Source organism: Pundamilia nyererei, unplaced genomic scaffold (genome assembly GCF_000239375.1).
Source record: "Pundamilia nyererei isolate P.nyererei 1_Seehausen unplaced genomic scaffold, PunNye1.0 scaffold00112, whole genome shotgun sequence".
Lineage (NCBI taxonomy): Eukaryota > Metazoa > Chordata > Actinopteri > Cichliformes > Cichlidae > Pundamilia > Pundamilia nyererei.
In genome coordinates this window covers 286,446-303,208 of record NW_005187513.1, presented here as the reverse complement: position 1 = coordinate 303,208, position 16,763 = coordinate 286,446, and the positions used below count along the sequence as shown (strand labels likewise).

The 16,763-nt window shown below is 39.9% G+C and overlaps 1 protein-coding gene across 2 annotated transcripts; it reads right to left on the bottom strand.

The window, feature by feature from the left end:
* Positions 1 to 3,994: 3,994 nt before the first annotated feature.
* On the bottom strand, positions 3,995 to 14,723 carry kars1 (lysyl-tRNA synthetase 1). 2 transcript variants are annotated; one of them, XM_005741586.2, is made up of 15 exons: positions 14,604 to 14,723; positions 13,733 to 13,891; positions 13,307 to 13,445; positions 13,029 to 13,194; positions 12,849 to 12,942; positions 12,331 to 12,517; positions 10,469 to 10,594; positions 10,187 to 10,306; positions 7,894 to 8,056; positions 7,415 to 7,588; positions 7,182 to 7,267; positions 7,013 to 7,098; positions 6,800 to 6,926; positions 6,533 to 6,676; positions 3,995 to 4,514 (listed from the first exon to the last, which is right to left on the bottom strand). In XM_005741586.2, the coding sequence occupies exons 2-15, from the start codon at positions 13,861 to 13,863 to the stop codon at positions 4,440 to 4,442; spliced, it is 1,818 nt and encodes a 605-aa protein (XP_005741643.1). In that variant the 5' UTR covers positions 13,864 to 13,891; positions 14,604 to 14,723; the 3' UTR covers positions 3,995 to 4,439. The 2 variants fall into 2 exon arrangements, with proteins under 2 accessions (XP_005741643.1, XP_005741644.1); XM_005741587.2 differs by lacking the exon at positions 13,733 to 13,891 and having other exon boundaries at positions 14,604 to 14,722.
* Between the last annotated feature and the right edge of the window lie 2,040 nt (positions 14,724 to 16,763).

Here is a 16,763-nt window from a genome sequence, read left to right as displayed (position 1 = left end):
TGCGCTCATCCAATGGGCAAAAATCTATGTTTCTAATCAAACAAAAGTAACTTTTGCCTGATGAAAAAAAACTAATTTTCCATATAAACGTTGATACTCGTCAGCTGTGCAAATCTCAGTGAAACAGTCCACTTATGTGGATTCTGTTTCCTGCGAGTGCAGCATGAATTTATGATGAGCTGTTTACATTTAAACTATACACAGGTTTGCTCCTGCAACTGCTTTGTACATTTTATGGAGAAAGGTTTTGTTTTTTTAACATGACTACAGAGAATAATAAAATGATTTTGTAGTTTCTTTGGTAGTATATAAAGCAGTGGTATAAACAGAATTACTCAATAAAAAAATGAAAAACTGCTGCTGGGACTGTGCAGCTGTGAAGGCTGTGGTGTCTCAGTGTCTGATGTATGAACATAACTCTGGCATCACTGCACTAGCTTGTAGGGAAAAGATTAGTGATCTGGTTGTCAAGCTGATGCTGAGGCTCAACCTACACCGGAGCTCAACTGGTCCAGAAACAACTGCTGATTCTCTATTTGCATGTGAGCACTTTGACTTTAAAAGCATAAATAAAATAAATAACACTTCTGGATCAGAAGTGTTGTTGGGGACATCAAGGCGTACCTTAAATGTATGAGCAGGCCTAGTTTGTTTAAGCAGGACATTATGGGAGTGGAAAAAATGCTTTCTTCTTCAATACTGACAGCTCCCAACTGCAGAAACCTCCGGCTCTTGACCACAGTCTGGGTGACAGAGATTAAAAGTCATTGGTTCTTGACTCAGAGCTGTTTGTGAGAAAAACAGAGCAGGGCCTTGTTTTTGCCCTTGAAGGTAAACTTAATCTTAAACTTTCAAAAGGCACAAGCTAGAAGAGTTTTTACCCTCTCCAGCCAATGCTTGGTGACACTTAAAATGAAATTGATCATACACAGAGCTCCGGTGATTGAATCTACCATGAAAAGGGACTTTTTTTAAAGCCAAGAGCAACAACACAAAATACTCTGAAAACAAGATAGTAGGGTATATACACTTGATGCTCCAAAAGGGAGACAAAGTGATTGAGAAACAATATCCAACCTTCCTCCAAAACCGTTTATTTTAAATTTCCTAACTTTTCTTGCATGTAAACAAATATTTAAAATGTTCTTTTAAAGAGTCTTGATGCATTCTCAATCATCCAGGTAAGTAAATCTCCAAAAGTTGATTCTGTTCATCTGGATGTAGTGTTTTCAGTGGGAGAAACGTTTCCTCACTCATCCAAGTGACTTCTTCAGTCTCAGCTGACTGCAGGTCAACATAAACGTACATTTGCATAATGACTGAAACTAGCTCACTGAAGGAACAATGGGCTGGGAGGTCACCTTCATCATAATTATGCAAATTCTCATAACCATTGATCAACAACCACTGAGCAAGGCCCACTGATCAAAGACCACTCAGTTGAGATGCATTTTTTCTAAACACTGGGCCTCTGTGGCTTTTAAACCCCAAAACACGCTGCGTCAAAAATTGGTCCACCCCAAGGATCGGGTGTCCCGACACAAACAGAGTAACATCAGAAATCAGAAATCAGAAATCAGAAAGGGTTTATTGCCAGATGTTGAGCAGGTTTACAACATTAGGAAATTGCTGCGGTGCTTCAGTGCAACATACTGTCATAAAAATATAAAATAAGAATAAGAATTAAAGTGCTAAGTGGATAGATATATACATGATATATACATGAGTGCAGGTGGTGATCAGTGCCAAGCATGTAATGATGCAGTGACACAGCGTAGGGTCATGTGTTTGTGGCGGGGACAGTCATGTGGTTATTGTTCATGTGTCCGACAGCAGAGGGGAAGAAACTGTTCTTATGGCGAGAGGTTCTGGTGCGAATGGACCGTAGCCTCCTGCCTGAGGGGAGCAGGTCAAACAGACTGTGTCCAGGGTGAGAAGGGTCAGCTGAGATCCGAGCTGCACGCCGCAATGTCCTGGAGGTGTACAGGTCCTGCAGAGATGGGAGTCTGCAGCCGATCACCTTCTCAGCAGAGCGCACAACACACTGCAGTCTCTGTTTGTCCCTGATAGTGGCTCCAGCGTACCACACAGTGATGGAGGAGGTGAGGATGGACTCGATGATTGCAGTGTAGAACTGCATCATCGTCCGTGTTGGCAGGTTGAATTTCTTCAGCTGCCTCAGGAAGTACATCCTCTGCTGGGCTTTTTTAATGACGGAGGTGATGGTGGGCTCCCACTTCAGGTCCTGGGTGATGGTGGTACCCAGGAAGCGGAACGAGTCCACAGAGGTGATGGGGGTGTCAGTCAGGATGATGGGGGGGAGTGGAGCTGTGTGCTTCCTGAAGTCCACAATAATCTCCACTGTCTTCTGGGCATTCAGCACCAGGTTGTTGTGGCTGCACCAGGACACCAGACGTTCAACCTCCCTCCTGTAGGCAGACTCATCCCCGTCCGAGATGAGTCCGATAACGGTGGTGTCATCTGCAAACTTAATTAGCTTGACAGACTGGTGGGTGGAGGTGCAGCAGTTGGTGTACAGGGAGAAGAGCAGAGGAGAAAGAACACAGCCCTGAGGGGAGCCGGTGCTGATGGTCCGGGAGTCCGAGACATTCTTTCCCAGCCTCACATGCTGCTTCCTGTCCGTCAGGAAGTCAGTGATCCACCGGCAGATGGGATCAGGCACATTCATCTGGGAAAGCTTGCCTTGGAGATGGTCTGGAAGGATGGTGTTGAAGGCAGAGCTGAAGTCCACAAACAGGATCCTGGCGTAGGTTCCTGGGGAGTCCAGATGCTGCAGGATGAAGTGTAGGGCCATGTTGATGGCGTCATCTACAGACCTGTTGGCTCTGTATGCAAACTGCAGGGGGTCCAGGAGGGGGGCCGTGAGGGTCTTGAGATGGGAGAGAACTAGGCGCTCAAATGACTTCATGACCACAGATGTGTACGCTGTTAAGTGCCAAGATTTATACATCAGAGAAACCAAACAACCTCTGGCGAAGCAGATGGCACAACACAGAAGAGCCACCTCGTCAGGCCGGGACTCTGCAGTCTATTTACACCTACTGGCCAGTGGACAGTCTTTCAATGATGAGGATGTACACATCCTGGACAGGGAAGAACGCTGGTTTGAGTGCGGAGTCAAGGAGGCCATTTACGTGAAAAGGGAAAGACCATCTCTGAATCGAGGAGGGGGCCTAAGGGTACATCTTTCACCATCTTACAATGCTGTGATTGCAGCCATTCCCCAACTCTCTGTGAATGGGACTCACGGCCATTGATCAGTGTCTTTGATCAGTGGTTGTTGATCAATGGTCATGAGAATTTGCATAATTATGATGAAGGTGACCTCCCAGCCCATTGTTCCTTCAGTGGGCTGGTTTCAGTTATTATACAAATGTACTGTTTATAAATTTGGGGAAACCTGCAGTCAGCTGAGACTGAAGAAGTCACTTGGATGAGTGACGAAACATTTCTCCCACTGAAAATGCTACGTCCAGATGAACAGAATCAACGTTTGGAGATTCTTTTAAAGAGCAAAAGCTAAGTGGTTTACACAAACACAATGACAGACACTTTTGGAAATAACCACACCAGTAGATGCAGTTAGGCTCATTAGTGGATTTGAACTTTTCATTGTTTGCTACAGTGCTTTGTATGGACTAATATTTGTGATTCCATTGGTGTCACTTACTGTGTTGGGTTAATGAGTACATTCTTTATGAAAAAGAGATTATTTGCATTTCAATTTTCAGACTCTGTTCATTGAGTTACTAGGTCAAATTTTATGAATACTGAAAATAATAATCCCTCATAATTAAATCCTACCATCCATTTTCACTTGCCAAATTATGCCAAACATTAAAAAGTTAAATATACCACATTTTAGGAGCCTTGATATTAAACAAATGTATAAATTCAAATGTCAAACTATGAGCTCAGGTTTATTCTTGTTAAAAAATAAATAAATAAAATAAAATAAACACATACACAAGACTTAAGAAATCAGTTTACTTTATATGAACTTTATTCAAACCTCTTGGCAAAGGATTATTGTGGAGTCCAACTTGAAAAACTTAGACAAGGATTTTAAGTAGACCTGGTAAAAAGACTTGAGTATTAGAGGGTCTTGAACATTGTTATTATATGCTGTACCCTAAAGCATCCCTTTAAATAGCTCAAAGTATATTTTGATCAGACAGGATTGCGAAAGTGTATGGAATAAAAAACAAACAAAAAAACCCAGAAAATCCAAAACGTGTATTTGAGACCTGATGATTTTCCTTACTGACAGAAATTATCAATCATTTGACAAACTAACATTGATAAAACACAAGACCCAGAAACTCCACTGATGACAACAATGAGGTAAAGGCTCATTCTTCTTCTTCATGCTGACTCCTGCAAAGGTGTGATAGCAGGAGAGGTCAGAGGTCATGTTATTAGACAGAGGTGCCCTCTGATGGCGCTGCTGTCTTATTGTCATCAGGCTTCATGGCTGGGAACAGCAACACCTCCTGCGAAGGTGAAAAAACGAAATGTTAGCAGAGAATTCTTTTTCATGACACACAGATATAACAGCTGCCCGGCAGACGTTAGCAGCTCGTTTTTTTTGTTCATACAGTAGCTTCTCATTAACCCATTATTCTTGGTAGTTCTCCAATTCTGTGCTTTTCTGGGGCAGTTTAGTCTAAACATACAAGTCAAGAAAGGCACCATTTTGTCTTACATAGTTAGGCTACAAACTGATTTTTGGGGAATAATTTTAATGTAGTCTCAGTAACTACCATTAACCACACACTAAACAACAATTTGGCCAATCTTTCACTTGTGCAGTTAAAGTGTATTCAGTTTTAAATGTTTTCTGAACACGTTAGTCGACGATCATGTTTTCCCCCCCCTCTAATTTAAATGACTAGATATTAGTCATCAGGAGCATCCCTAATAAAAGCAACCCTGGCTCATCCTTTAACGTAACATGATTACGAGCAAGGATTAAGATTTAAAAGACCAAGACACCTAGCATCAGAAAAATACGAAATTAGCTAGGGTAAATAAAAATAAATACATTTAGCAAAACTAAAATAGCCAAGTTTATAAAAACATGAACCTATAATGTAAGTTCTCTTCGTCAAATGTACAGTACTTAACAAATTTATCAAGTATGGTTTATCAAAACTATTTTTAATGGTAAAATATAATTACTGTTGTTATCCTGTACTTTTTCTCTGTATTACATCAATGTAAAGCATCTTCAGGGGACTGTTTGCTGTGATTTTGTTTATATAAACAAAACTGAACTGAACAAACTGGAGTTTTAAATTTTTAGTTTTAAACAAGCTTTTGTAAGATGTGTCTAATGCATTTGTCAGCCACTCTATGGGTAATAAAAACATACACCTGTGATTATTCTGCTCCAGGAGAAACAGTGAGGGTACCAACTCTAACACCAAATGTAAATTAATTTAAAACTGGTTGAATGCAATAAAAAAAAAGAAAAAAGAAAAGAAAAAGTGGAATTTTTCACAGAAAAAAAAATAGAGAGAAATTCCATTAGAGAAGAAACCATTGGCAGAACTAAGAATGATTCACCTGTTGAAGTTGGAACAGATGAAATTTTTAGTTTGATCCTGACAGCAAAAAACAGCATATAAATATAAACATAAACCTATTGAACACCTCAGAACAGCAGTAAATTGGGCATCCCCATTAGGGATGTGAGTGACTAGCCGACTAGCCATCGTTGCTATTGTCACTAGTCAGAACCAGATGTATTTGTTGTTTAATCTAACTGCTTTACATTTAAATTGATACCAAATGTTGGTAAATAGTTGTGTCCTATCTGCCACCAGATGGCGTAGGTGAGCGCCTACGGGGTAGGGTGTCGAGACCAGGCACGTCCTACTGGGAGGTGGCCCTGGAGTACACACAGGTGCTGCTGGAGTGAATATATCTATCGGCTGGCCTGAAAACGCCTTATTATTTCCCCGGATAAGTTGGAGGAGGTGGCTGGCGAAAGGGAGGTCTGGGCTTCTTTGCTTAAGCTGCTGCCCCGCGACCCAACTTCACGAAAGAAAATGGATAATTTATGAGTGGTTTTAAGTGGTTTTCATGAATTTTCGAACAGCATGCCTAATTCATAATGCACGACATAACACTTTTCAGTCACAGTTTTTTTTAGGTTTTGGGATGGTAAATTTTACATATTTTAATAATACATGAACATTTTTGTAGTATCATGTTTTCATATTATATTTGACATTGCTTTAAGTGTTTTTCTTCTTCTTTGTCTAGATTATAATATGTGATGTTCATAATGCACGATGCGAGGTGCCGCACAGTTAAGCAGCATAATTAATATTGCCAAACGTGATTAAATAATTAATTACTTTGTTAACAAAGTTTCTGACATTAAACGGCTTGTAAATTTTTGTTTTTTAAGTTTAAGACTAATTGGTTAGTCTAATTTTTCCCCTGGTTTAGGAAAATAGGCAGCAGAACATCTCTAGTCCTCACCATGAGGACTTTAATTTACCTTGATGTTGTTGGAGTCTGTGAGGAACATAGTGAGACGATCGATGCCCATGCCCCATCCGGCAGTTGGTGGCAGACCATATTCCAGAGCTGTGCAGAAGGTCTCATCGATGAACATGGCTTCATCATCCCCTTCAGCTTTGGCCTGAAAAAGATCCACCTCAAATCACTGACATGCAATACCATCACAGCATAAAGACAGAACAGCAGGAACAGGACAGTGCACTGAAGTAGAAGTGAAACAGGTCATATTATCCTTTAAACACACCTTGGCTTGCTGCTCAAACAGTTCCCTCTGTCTAATCGGATCATTCAGCTCAGTGTAAGCATTGCAGATTTCTTTCTTCATCACAAAGAGCTCGAAACGCTCAGTTAGCCCTTTCTGGGTTCTGTGCCTGTAACAGAAGGGTCAGAAGTGTCAGTATGAATCTGAACATTGCCATTTTAAATAAATATGAAGGCTAAAGATAGCATTTCTCACCATTTTGCTAAAGGGCTCATGATTTGTGGGTGATCACAGATGAATGTTGGGTTGATACAAGTGACCTCTAGGAAGTCTCCAACCAACTGTGGGGGTAAAAAGCCATTAGCAAGTCAGATTCAACGGAGGAAAAAAGAAGAATAACAGGTTAAGTAAATTTATAAACCACCTTGTCAAGGAGACGGGCAGTGGTCCTGGGTGGAGGACATTCAACTCCTTTCTGGGCACACAGGTCATCAAAGAATTTACGTGTCTCTAAAAAAGGGAAAACAGTAAAAGGAAAAAAATGACTGCAAGAGAATATTTCCTCTGATCAACTATTGTAAGGATGATGAAGTCATTTTTCTGAAGCAGTAATTTTTCGCATGTGAAGTGTCTGTTATACATTTCACAGATTCTTACCATCACTGTCATAGCTGTCAGCAGGAGGGAACTTCACTCCCATAATTTTCTCCAGGTCATGAGTCATGCTCACTCTTTTGAATGGTGGCGTGAAGTCGATCTCATAGGCCTGTCCCTCTGGACCATCAGGGTGATAAGTCACCTTGTATCCTCCAGTGATGTGCTTCACCATTCCTGCAGCAAACAAAGTGACAAAACTGAAAAGACCCTGAGGAGAAAGCTCTGATCAACTTAACATCAGTTTTCATGAAGCCATTTAGAACATCATCATTGTGCTTCAAAGACTGCTTTCTATACTGTCATTGGCCAAATAGCAAATCACGAATCCCATTTAGGTTTTAAATCAAGTCACATATTCTAATGCAACTCAATTTATCAGGAGGTAATCTGAGTTACAGCTCATAATGTCATAACTGTGTGTGAAAGAAAACTCTCACTGACCAATGAAATAACATGGCCGCGATGTAGTCTCTACTTACCTGAGAGTAGTTTCTCCGTGATTTCCATCAAGTCATTGTAATCAGCATATGCCATATAGAATTCACAGGTGGTGAACTCTGGATTATGAGTGAGATCAATGCCTTCATTCCTGAACTGACGGCCAACCTCGTACACTCTGTCTATGCCACCGACTACGAGCATCTGTGGGAAACATATGATGGACAGAGTATATAATTCCGTTATGGTAGAAAAATACAGGTTAAGAGTTTTGAGTGCTTCACCCGATTTACTAGAACATCAAAAAAACTGATTAAGATCAGATGTGCTTTAGGTATCGCAGAACCAGGAAATTCTCATCACATGGCAGTAACTCGTGTCCTCAGAAACTGCTGATCGACTGGGATTTTCCCACACAACCATCTCTATGGTTTATAGTTTATAGTTTTCTGGTCAAACTTGCCTTGATGATGTCAGAGGAGAATGGTCAGACTGCTTCGAACTGAGAGGAGGTAACAGTTAACTCAAATAACCACTTAGAATAACCAATATGCCAAGGTATGCAGAACTGCATCTCTGAACACACAACATGGGCTACAGAAGACCACATGCTACAATTCAATACAAGTTAGTTGCAGAATTAGGCACAAACAACACGAAAGCATGAAGCCATTAGACTGCTGGTGGTGGTGTAGGGGTACACTTTGGGTCCCTTAGCAGCAATTGAGCAACATGCTACTGCCTACCTATTACCAGAATGTACCCATCCACTGGTGGTAACATGCCATGTCACAAAGCTCAAGTCATCTCAAACTAGTTTCTTGAACATGACAATAAGTTCACTGTAGTCAAATGGCCTCCACAGTCACCAGATCTCAATGTGAGAGAGCAACTTTGAGATGTGATGAAATGGAAGATTCACATCAATGATGTGCAAAAATTGCTGAGGAATGTTTACAGGACCTTAATCCTTAATTGAATCTAAGCCACGAAGGATTAAGGCAGTTCAGAAGGGAAAAGAGGGTCTAACTCAGTACTAGCAAGGTGTACCTAATAAAGTGTCCAGTGAGTGTATAACAAATACATTTAATAGTAAGCAGAAGTCTATCTACTCAAGATCAATAAAATGATTCAGAGTATTAGTGATTATTAGTGGTAAGGTGTAGTGAGAGTCCAGGGTTGAAATAAACTGTAAATCTCTTCCATCACATCAGTTGTCACGCTGTAAAGAGTTAATGCAACACATCTGACAGATGCATTTCATAATAATTTCATAACAATTACAGAGGAGCATGACATACATGGATGACTCTGGGATTAGGGCTGGGCGATATGACCCAAAATTCATATCTCGATATTTTTTAGCTGGATGGCGATATAAGATATATATCTCGATTTTTTTTTTTTAAGCCATAAGTTAAGAACAAAAAGAGAGTTCCTAGTCACACTGTGTCCCAGATGTCACACGGGCACTTTTATTTACATACAGCGTAGATGTACATGAAGAAATTACTCAAAAATAAATTATCAGCATTTATTAAATAATCATGGTCCATAAATAAAAGAAAACAATGTTGTTTTTGTGCATAACAAAAAGCTCACAATTGTGCAGTCAAAATGTAAACTAATAGACGCTGAGCATAATAACCAAGAGACAGATTTCACAGCTGCACCACGTCTCTGAACAGGTGCCATTTGTGGTCCTTATATACACACAGTACGTATCACTCCGCGAGGCTCCTCCTCTGTAGCCGTAATTCTCCGACAATCCATCAAGCGGTGCAGCTCCGTAGTTTAGCAAAGTCATATCAAAACATTTTTTGACAGATTGCCGAGCGCTGTGTACCACATAAAATCGGTTCGCGGTCAGTAAGCACAACCAGAATTCATACATAAGGCGCACTGTCGATTTTTGAGAAAATGAAAGGATTTTAGGCCGTGCAGCTCCTCCGGGCTGCATGTCGTTAGCGTGGTTAGCTCGTTAGCGCGGTTAGCTCGCTAATACGTTGACACTGTCCAGCCCCATGCACGGGGCGATCCGCGGTAACTCGCTAACGGAGATTTTCCGCTTTCATCTTGTCATTGCCTGCAGGTGAAGCTATGGGGGAGGCGGAGTTGTGTTCAGTGAAGGAGAGGCGAGGCCGAGTAACGTTGCGTAGAGACAAAAGTGGACGAAAGAGAGGCAAACCTGCGGCTCCACAAGTATAATTATAACGTAACATAGACTATATCGATATAAACGATATTGTCACATCTTATATCTCGTATGAAAATATATCGATATTTTAAAAAAACTCGATATATCGCCCAGCCCTATCTGGGATAGCACATTACCTTGTGGTAGAGCTCAGGAGCAATCCTCATATACAGGTTCATGTCCAGGTCATTATGATAAGTAACGAATGGGCGGGCCACTGCACCACCAGGAATAATGTTCATCATTGGCGTCTCAATCTGAAGCAGAAAAATAAAACATGAATCAGCACGGCAGATTTAAACTTACAATATGTTTAAACAAATATACAAACTATTAGAACATTATTTTATAAAATCCACACACCAAAAACCAAACAGACAAACACAGATTAGTTAGGTATATGTTCAAATCCAATTTACCTCCAAAAATCCCAACTGGTCTAGGAAGCTGCGTAGATATGTGATGATTTTGGCGCGAGTTATAAACTTCTGCCTCACGTAGTCATTGAGAATCAGATCCAAGTAGCGCTGGCGGAATCGTGTTTCCTTTGAGTGAAAGAATTCACATTGGGAAAATACATTCATTATTCAAAAGAAAGAGGGGAAAAAAAAAAAAAAAGGTATTTTAAAATGAACTGCCCATCGTTTTACATTTCAAAACTGGCAATATTTCTAGTGGTTTAATTGGAACTACAACATCTGCCAAAAAAACAAACAAAAAAAACAAAACAACTTTCATTGCATTTAATCTAAGCTAAGGCATAAATTAAAACAGCCTTCACTAGATTAGGTGTTTGTTCATGCTACAGGAGCTGCTCTCTCATGCAATCCCATGGCATGAAGCTCTTGGCAAACAATTTTTGTGCTGATATTAATACCAGAGAAGGTTTGGAACTCACCGGTTACTGAATAAACAAAGCATTTGTGACTTACAAATACAATATGCACCTCAGCACTTTTGTGGGGCGACTTGCTATAGTGCTGAAATGCTTCTGCTTTACGAATAATACCACTAATAGGTGACTGTGACATACAGTGGGGCAAAAAAGTATTTAGTCAGCCACCGATTGTGCAAGTTCCCCCACCTAAAATGATGAGAGGTCAGTAATTTGCACCAGAGGTACACTTCAACTGTGAGAGACAGAATGTGAAAAAAAAATCCAGGAATTCACATGGTAGGATTTGTAAAGAATTTATTCGTAAATCAGGGTGGAAAATAAGTATTTGGTCACCTCAAACAAGGAAAATCTCTGGCTCTCACAGACCTGTAACGTCTTCTGTAAGAAGCTTTTCTGTCCCCCACTCGTGGTCAGATGAAACCAAAGTAGAACTTTTTGGTATAAACTCAACTCGTCGTGTTTGGAGGAAGAAGAATACTGAGTTGCATCCCAAGAACACCATACCTACTGTGAAGCATGGGGGTGGAAACATCATGCTATGGGGCTGTTTTTCTGCCAAGGGGACAGGACGACTGATCCGTGTTAAGGATAGAATGAATGGGGCCATGTATCGTGAGATTTTGAGCCAAAACCTCCTTCCATCAGTGAGAACTTTGAAGATGAAACGAGGCTGGGTCTTCCAACATGACAATGATCCAAAACACACTGCCCGGGCAACAAAGGAGTGGCTCCGTAAGAAGCATTTGAAAGTCCTGGAGTGGCCTAGCCAGTCTCCAGACCTCAACCCCATAGAAAATCTGTGGCGGGAGTTGAAAGTCCGTGTTGCTCGGCGACAGCCCCAAAACATCACTGCTCTCGAGAAGATCCGCATGGAGGAATGGGCCAAAATAGCAGCTACTGTGTGTGCAAACCTGGTAAAGACCTATAGTAAACGTTTGACCTCTGTTATTGCCAACAAAGGTTATGTTACAAAGTATTGAGTTGTATTTTTGTTATTGACCAAATACTTATTTTCCACCCTGATTTACGAATAAATTCTTTACAAATCCTACCATGTGGATTCATGGATTTTTTTTTCACATTCTGTCTCTCACAGTTGAAGTGTACCTCTGGTGCAAATTACTGACCTCTGTCATCATTTTAGGTGGGGGAACTTGCACAATCGGTGGCTGACTAAATACTTTTTTGCCCCACTGTATGTGGGACAGAATGAATTTCAAGAACTGACTGCATCCAATTAAAATACCATGCTTGAATTGGCAGCCTGCCTGGCTAGATGTTATATTTCATGCGCCTGTGGTAAAGGGACGGAAAACAAATGAATTAAAAGATGAAGAGGTATGGACCAATAATTTTGTCCCTACAGTGTGTGCTGGTCACTACCTTGTCTTTGAGACCAAAGTGGAGGTGGGGTAGCATGTGCAAACATGGTGACAGTAGAGTCATCTCAATGGGAATTATACTCAGCTCCCCTTTCTTGGTCTTTCCTGGGTTACCGCGGACACCAATGATGTCACCACGGCGCAGTTTGTTGTTGATAGCCACAAAGTCCTCCTCAGACTTGTAGTTTCTGAAAAAAGAAGGTAACACAGAAAATCAGTCACTACAATTTGAAGTTTCCTCGTAAGGAGAAACATTATTTGGAGACGTAAATGCAGTTTTTTCCCTTAGATTTTATAATTATCACATAATCAAGAAATCTTGATGAAAAGGTAAATCATCAGCTCATTATAATTTAAATATATCATTATGAATCTGTAACATTTACTTTTGCACAATCCATGCAAACCCAAAACAAATTCCCAAATGGGGAGTGTGTCATTCACAGCGTCAAGAGGTGAAATCTCTTTGGGTTTTCTAAAAAAACAAAACCAAAAAAAACCCCAACTTTGTTTCTGTACCTTGAATTTGCCATAACTTGCAATTTGACTCCTTCACCTCGCAAGTCATAGAACAGCAGCTTGGCGCCTGAAGCCCTCTTAGCATGGACGCGGCCTATCAAACATATATTCAGTTTGGATTAATTACAATTAAGTGCAAACACACAGAAAAAAAAAGAGATAGTAAACACTTTTCACTACCTGACACACTGAGAACAACATCTGTCAGCTGGTCTCCAGGCTGTAGATGATTGTATTTCTCAATGAACTCTGTAAGCGACAGGTCCACATTATACTTGTGTGGGTAAGGGTCCTCCGCTGTGCCCTTCAACTCCTGGATGGCCTGAGTGCGGATCTTAAAGTATTGCTGTATTACGTGGGAAAAGACAGATGTTCTTGTTGTTAATATATGTTTTTAAAAAGGGTTTAATATATATATATATATGCACTGAGGTAAAATAACTACGCAAAACTCTCACATTGGGGTCAAGCGTCTCCTCATCCAAGGCATTTTCTGTTCCCTGGTCATTTGATTCTTTTTTTTGCTCCACCTGCTCTTTAACCTTGGCTTCTTTCTCAGCTGCCTTTTTCTCTGCTTTCATTCGCCTCTTCAGCTCACTGAATAAAAACAAAAACAGCAATCAGTGGTTGGATACCACATTTCGCCCTTATGATGCATTTGCAACTAAAAACAAATATCTTTTGGAATTCAAAAAAGCCAAAAAGTCACATCATATAACCTACTCTATTATTGTAACCAAAATAAATAAAAGCAAAACAAAAGGACAACATGATTTTCTACTAGCAGAGAGGTACAACAAATATTCATGCAAAACGGACGAACACATCAGCTCTAATGACAAAAGGTTGGTTGTTTTCCGCACTGGAATGGAAAAGCCACCAACCTTTTGTCACCTCTCCAGCGGTTCTGAGCTGGGCTTGCAGCTGTACATGGGGGCGCATATTTTAACCACTGTCCCCTGACCCCACAGGCTTGGCACAGCTGCTGCCTGGCTGCCCTGACCAGACACAGCATGCTGAACTACGACAGTCAGCAGACAGACCTGAGAAAATAGACATATACAAAGACAGTGTACAGTATATGAAGGCTGTCTCTGCCCTGTCCTTCAGGCAAAACTACATCCTGCTGGGGTTGATAGAACCCTCCTATTTGGCAAGACCCTCCAAGATCAAAACAAGTAAACAAGTATATATTTTTATATAATTAGCTTTACACTTCCTGTAATTAGATTCCGGTTTCACTTTCTACAGCTTTACTCTTGGCAAACAAAGATGATCTGGAAGAACGAAGTAACATGCGCTTGGCTTTATTTAAGATTTTTTATATTAAACAGAGCGTCCTTCTAAATAAACAAATCAGCATACATAGTTTCACCCGATAAACCATCATTCGCTAAAATTATAACTGCACATATAAGACGCCCACGCGATTGCACGATGTATCGAAGTCGTCTAACAATGTATTGTGGATGTTGTAGTTTCACACGTCAACAAGAGACACTTTCGCCACTGGTCTTAAATTAAATTTAGGACTGCAACTACCAGAAACACACACGACTTGAATTCTGGGGTATGTAGGCTAGTACGGTGCCTCAATACGGGACCTTCACTACGTTTTCACGCTCTGACCTGATGTTTTGCGGTGCCAAACTGGAACTGCCATAACTGTCGAAAGGAAAAAATCTTGGACGATGTGACAAAAGCGATAGAGGTAAAGAGCGGTGAAAATGCGAAAGAAGAAACAAATAAGCTCACTTTTTGCTGAGTTTGTCTCCGTCCACCGTCTTCACGTCTGCCATGTTCTTGATGCAGCGCACAGAAAGAGCAACTGACATGCGTGCGCCGCAGAAACGCGAGAACTGAGTGGTGCGTTCAAAGGACTGACGGAAACCAGAAAACTGAAACGTCCAAGGATACGTCACAAGGTGGGCCCCAAATTACGGCCTGCTGAATGCGGAGAGCTGACAGATCGTCAGTGCTGGTTTTTGTTGTTGTTGTTATATTCTATTTTATTTATTAATAAATCAATACATAAATCGGGATTTAATTGCATACTAATATTACTAAATGTTCTGAAATCTAACATGAACTGAAATGTTTCATAACTTGTATGTTGTCGCCTTCATGCTGTATGAATGCGTGTAATTTAATTGATATCATCTTTCAACACATTTAAAGCTGGAATAAGGTAGGCCCATTTTATTCTCCCTCCATCCTACGCTTAGGAGAAACGTTTAAAAACGATTTTGCCAGACTTTATTCCATTAGGCGCAATAAATAAATTAACTCTCAGTTACAGATTGCTTTATCTGATATTTTGTTGCTACTTATTTCATTAAAAAAGGGTGTTTTGGTAAGAATATACCAAATGATACTACTATTATTTTCTGAAACATAATCCTATGTTTCATCAGAAAATAATCTACATAAAGCCAGTGTGGAAAAACAAACACAAAACTAGGAATACCTAATTTGTGTTAAGAAGGCATCCAAATAATAAACTAAAACTAATAAAAGTCGTGTCCTCCTCTCATAACCAAGTAATAGTTTTACACCAGAAAAATGAAATAAAAATCCAACTAGAACTTAAAGTAAATACATTTATTACAGATAGCAGCAAGTTTAACAGAAAATTAATTGCAAGAGTAAAAATGTCCCAATAAAAGCCAGATATATAAAAGTTATTTATTTGTTTGTTTGTTTTTTTTAATATTTTGGGTAATGATGATTTGATAGTTGTTCACATGGTTAGAAACAGAAAGGAAGATTTTTACACCTTCGGATGTTTACTAGAAGAGTGGTTCACTTAGGCTTTAAATATGGCAGATAAATGGAAAGTACAATTTGTAGAGAATTTGTAGCAAAGATAATTATCCACACCGTTTCAAATTGCAGAACAAACCTAGTGTGCACCACCTTTTACTGGTCTGACAGATCTGAGCAAAATGACTCGTGACAATTAAAATTACATCCTGTTTAACAGGATGCCCTGAGGGACATCAGAAGAAAGGGAACCACTGCACAGTAAACAACTGGTATAGACGGAGGTATGACTCCTAACAAAGCCTTTAAGTAAGATGGGAACAAAGAAAACACACATTTGTGACCCTTGTCTCAACGAAAACACAAGAAAGCATCTTTAATTGTTGCTGAAAAGTCAGCATTTTGACTAACAGAATTAAAACCAGGCAGAAATTGTAAATAACAAAGAACATCTATTTTGGTTTCTCCTTTAGTCTAAAAATGGGAGAGGCTATATAGAAAAATATATGTTCAAAAAGTAATAGATCTACATTTAAAAAGGTTTATTAGCTGCATAGCAGTTTCAGAGAAAAATCTTTTTTGCATCTGTGTCGAACAACATAAATGCAATGGGTACTTCAGTACAAACAAGTCAGATATGACACAAATTGCACAACACATGAATCCACCACAACCTCATTTATCTGGTCACTGTTGTCGAGCACTTAAAGCGCACTCAAAGTGTTATGGCTTGAAACATTCTATTTAATAAGGACTAACCATCCCCGGTAAGGCCAGCGAGGTGTTAAACAAGCAGATATGGTAAAACGTCAATCTGACTGTTGCTACAACATCTCGTTAAGGCACGTGTACAATCTTTATGGGTGTATATGGTAAAAAAAAAACAAAACAAACAAACAAAAAAAACACAAAACAACTAAAATGTGTGTGACTCTGCTGACATAATATTAATAGGTTATAATAAAAGAAAACCACATCTTGTTCTACTGAAAAAGAAAATTAAATAAAATGAGAAAAACGAGAACTTTTTTCAAAATAAAACAAAAACCTCCCTCTTGTTTTCCATACACGACGGTGTAAATGAGGGAAACACACTCATATCTGATCAACAATTACACATAATATACACAACTGAGGAAACTACTACCCCCC

Bases quoted from the DNA above. Each gene is read 5' to 3' on its own strand.
- kars1 (XM_005741586.2), bottom strand. From the start codon at position 13,863: ATGCTGTGTCTGGTCAGGGCAGCCAGGCAGCAGCTGTGCCAAGCCTGT. The intron at 13,195-13,306 runs GTGAGAGTTTTG...CACGTAATACAG, and splicing joins AGGAGACGCTTGACCCCAAT to CAATACTTTAAGATCCGCAC. The intron at 8,057-10,186 runs GTAATGTGCTAT...TGTTTCCCACAG, and splicing joins CTCCTGAGCTCTACCACAAG to ATGCTCGTAGTCGGTGGCAT.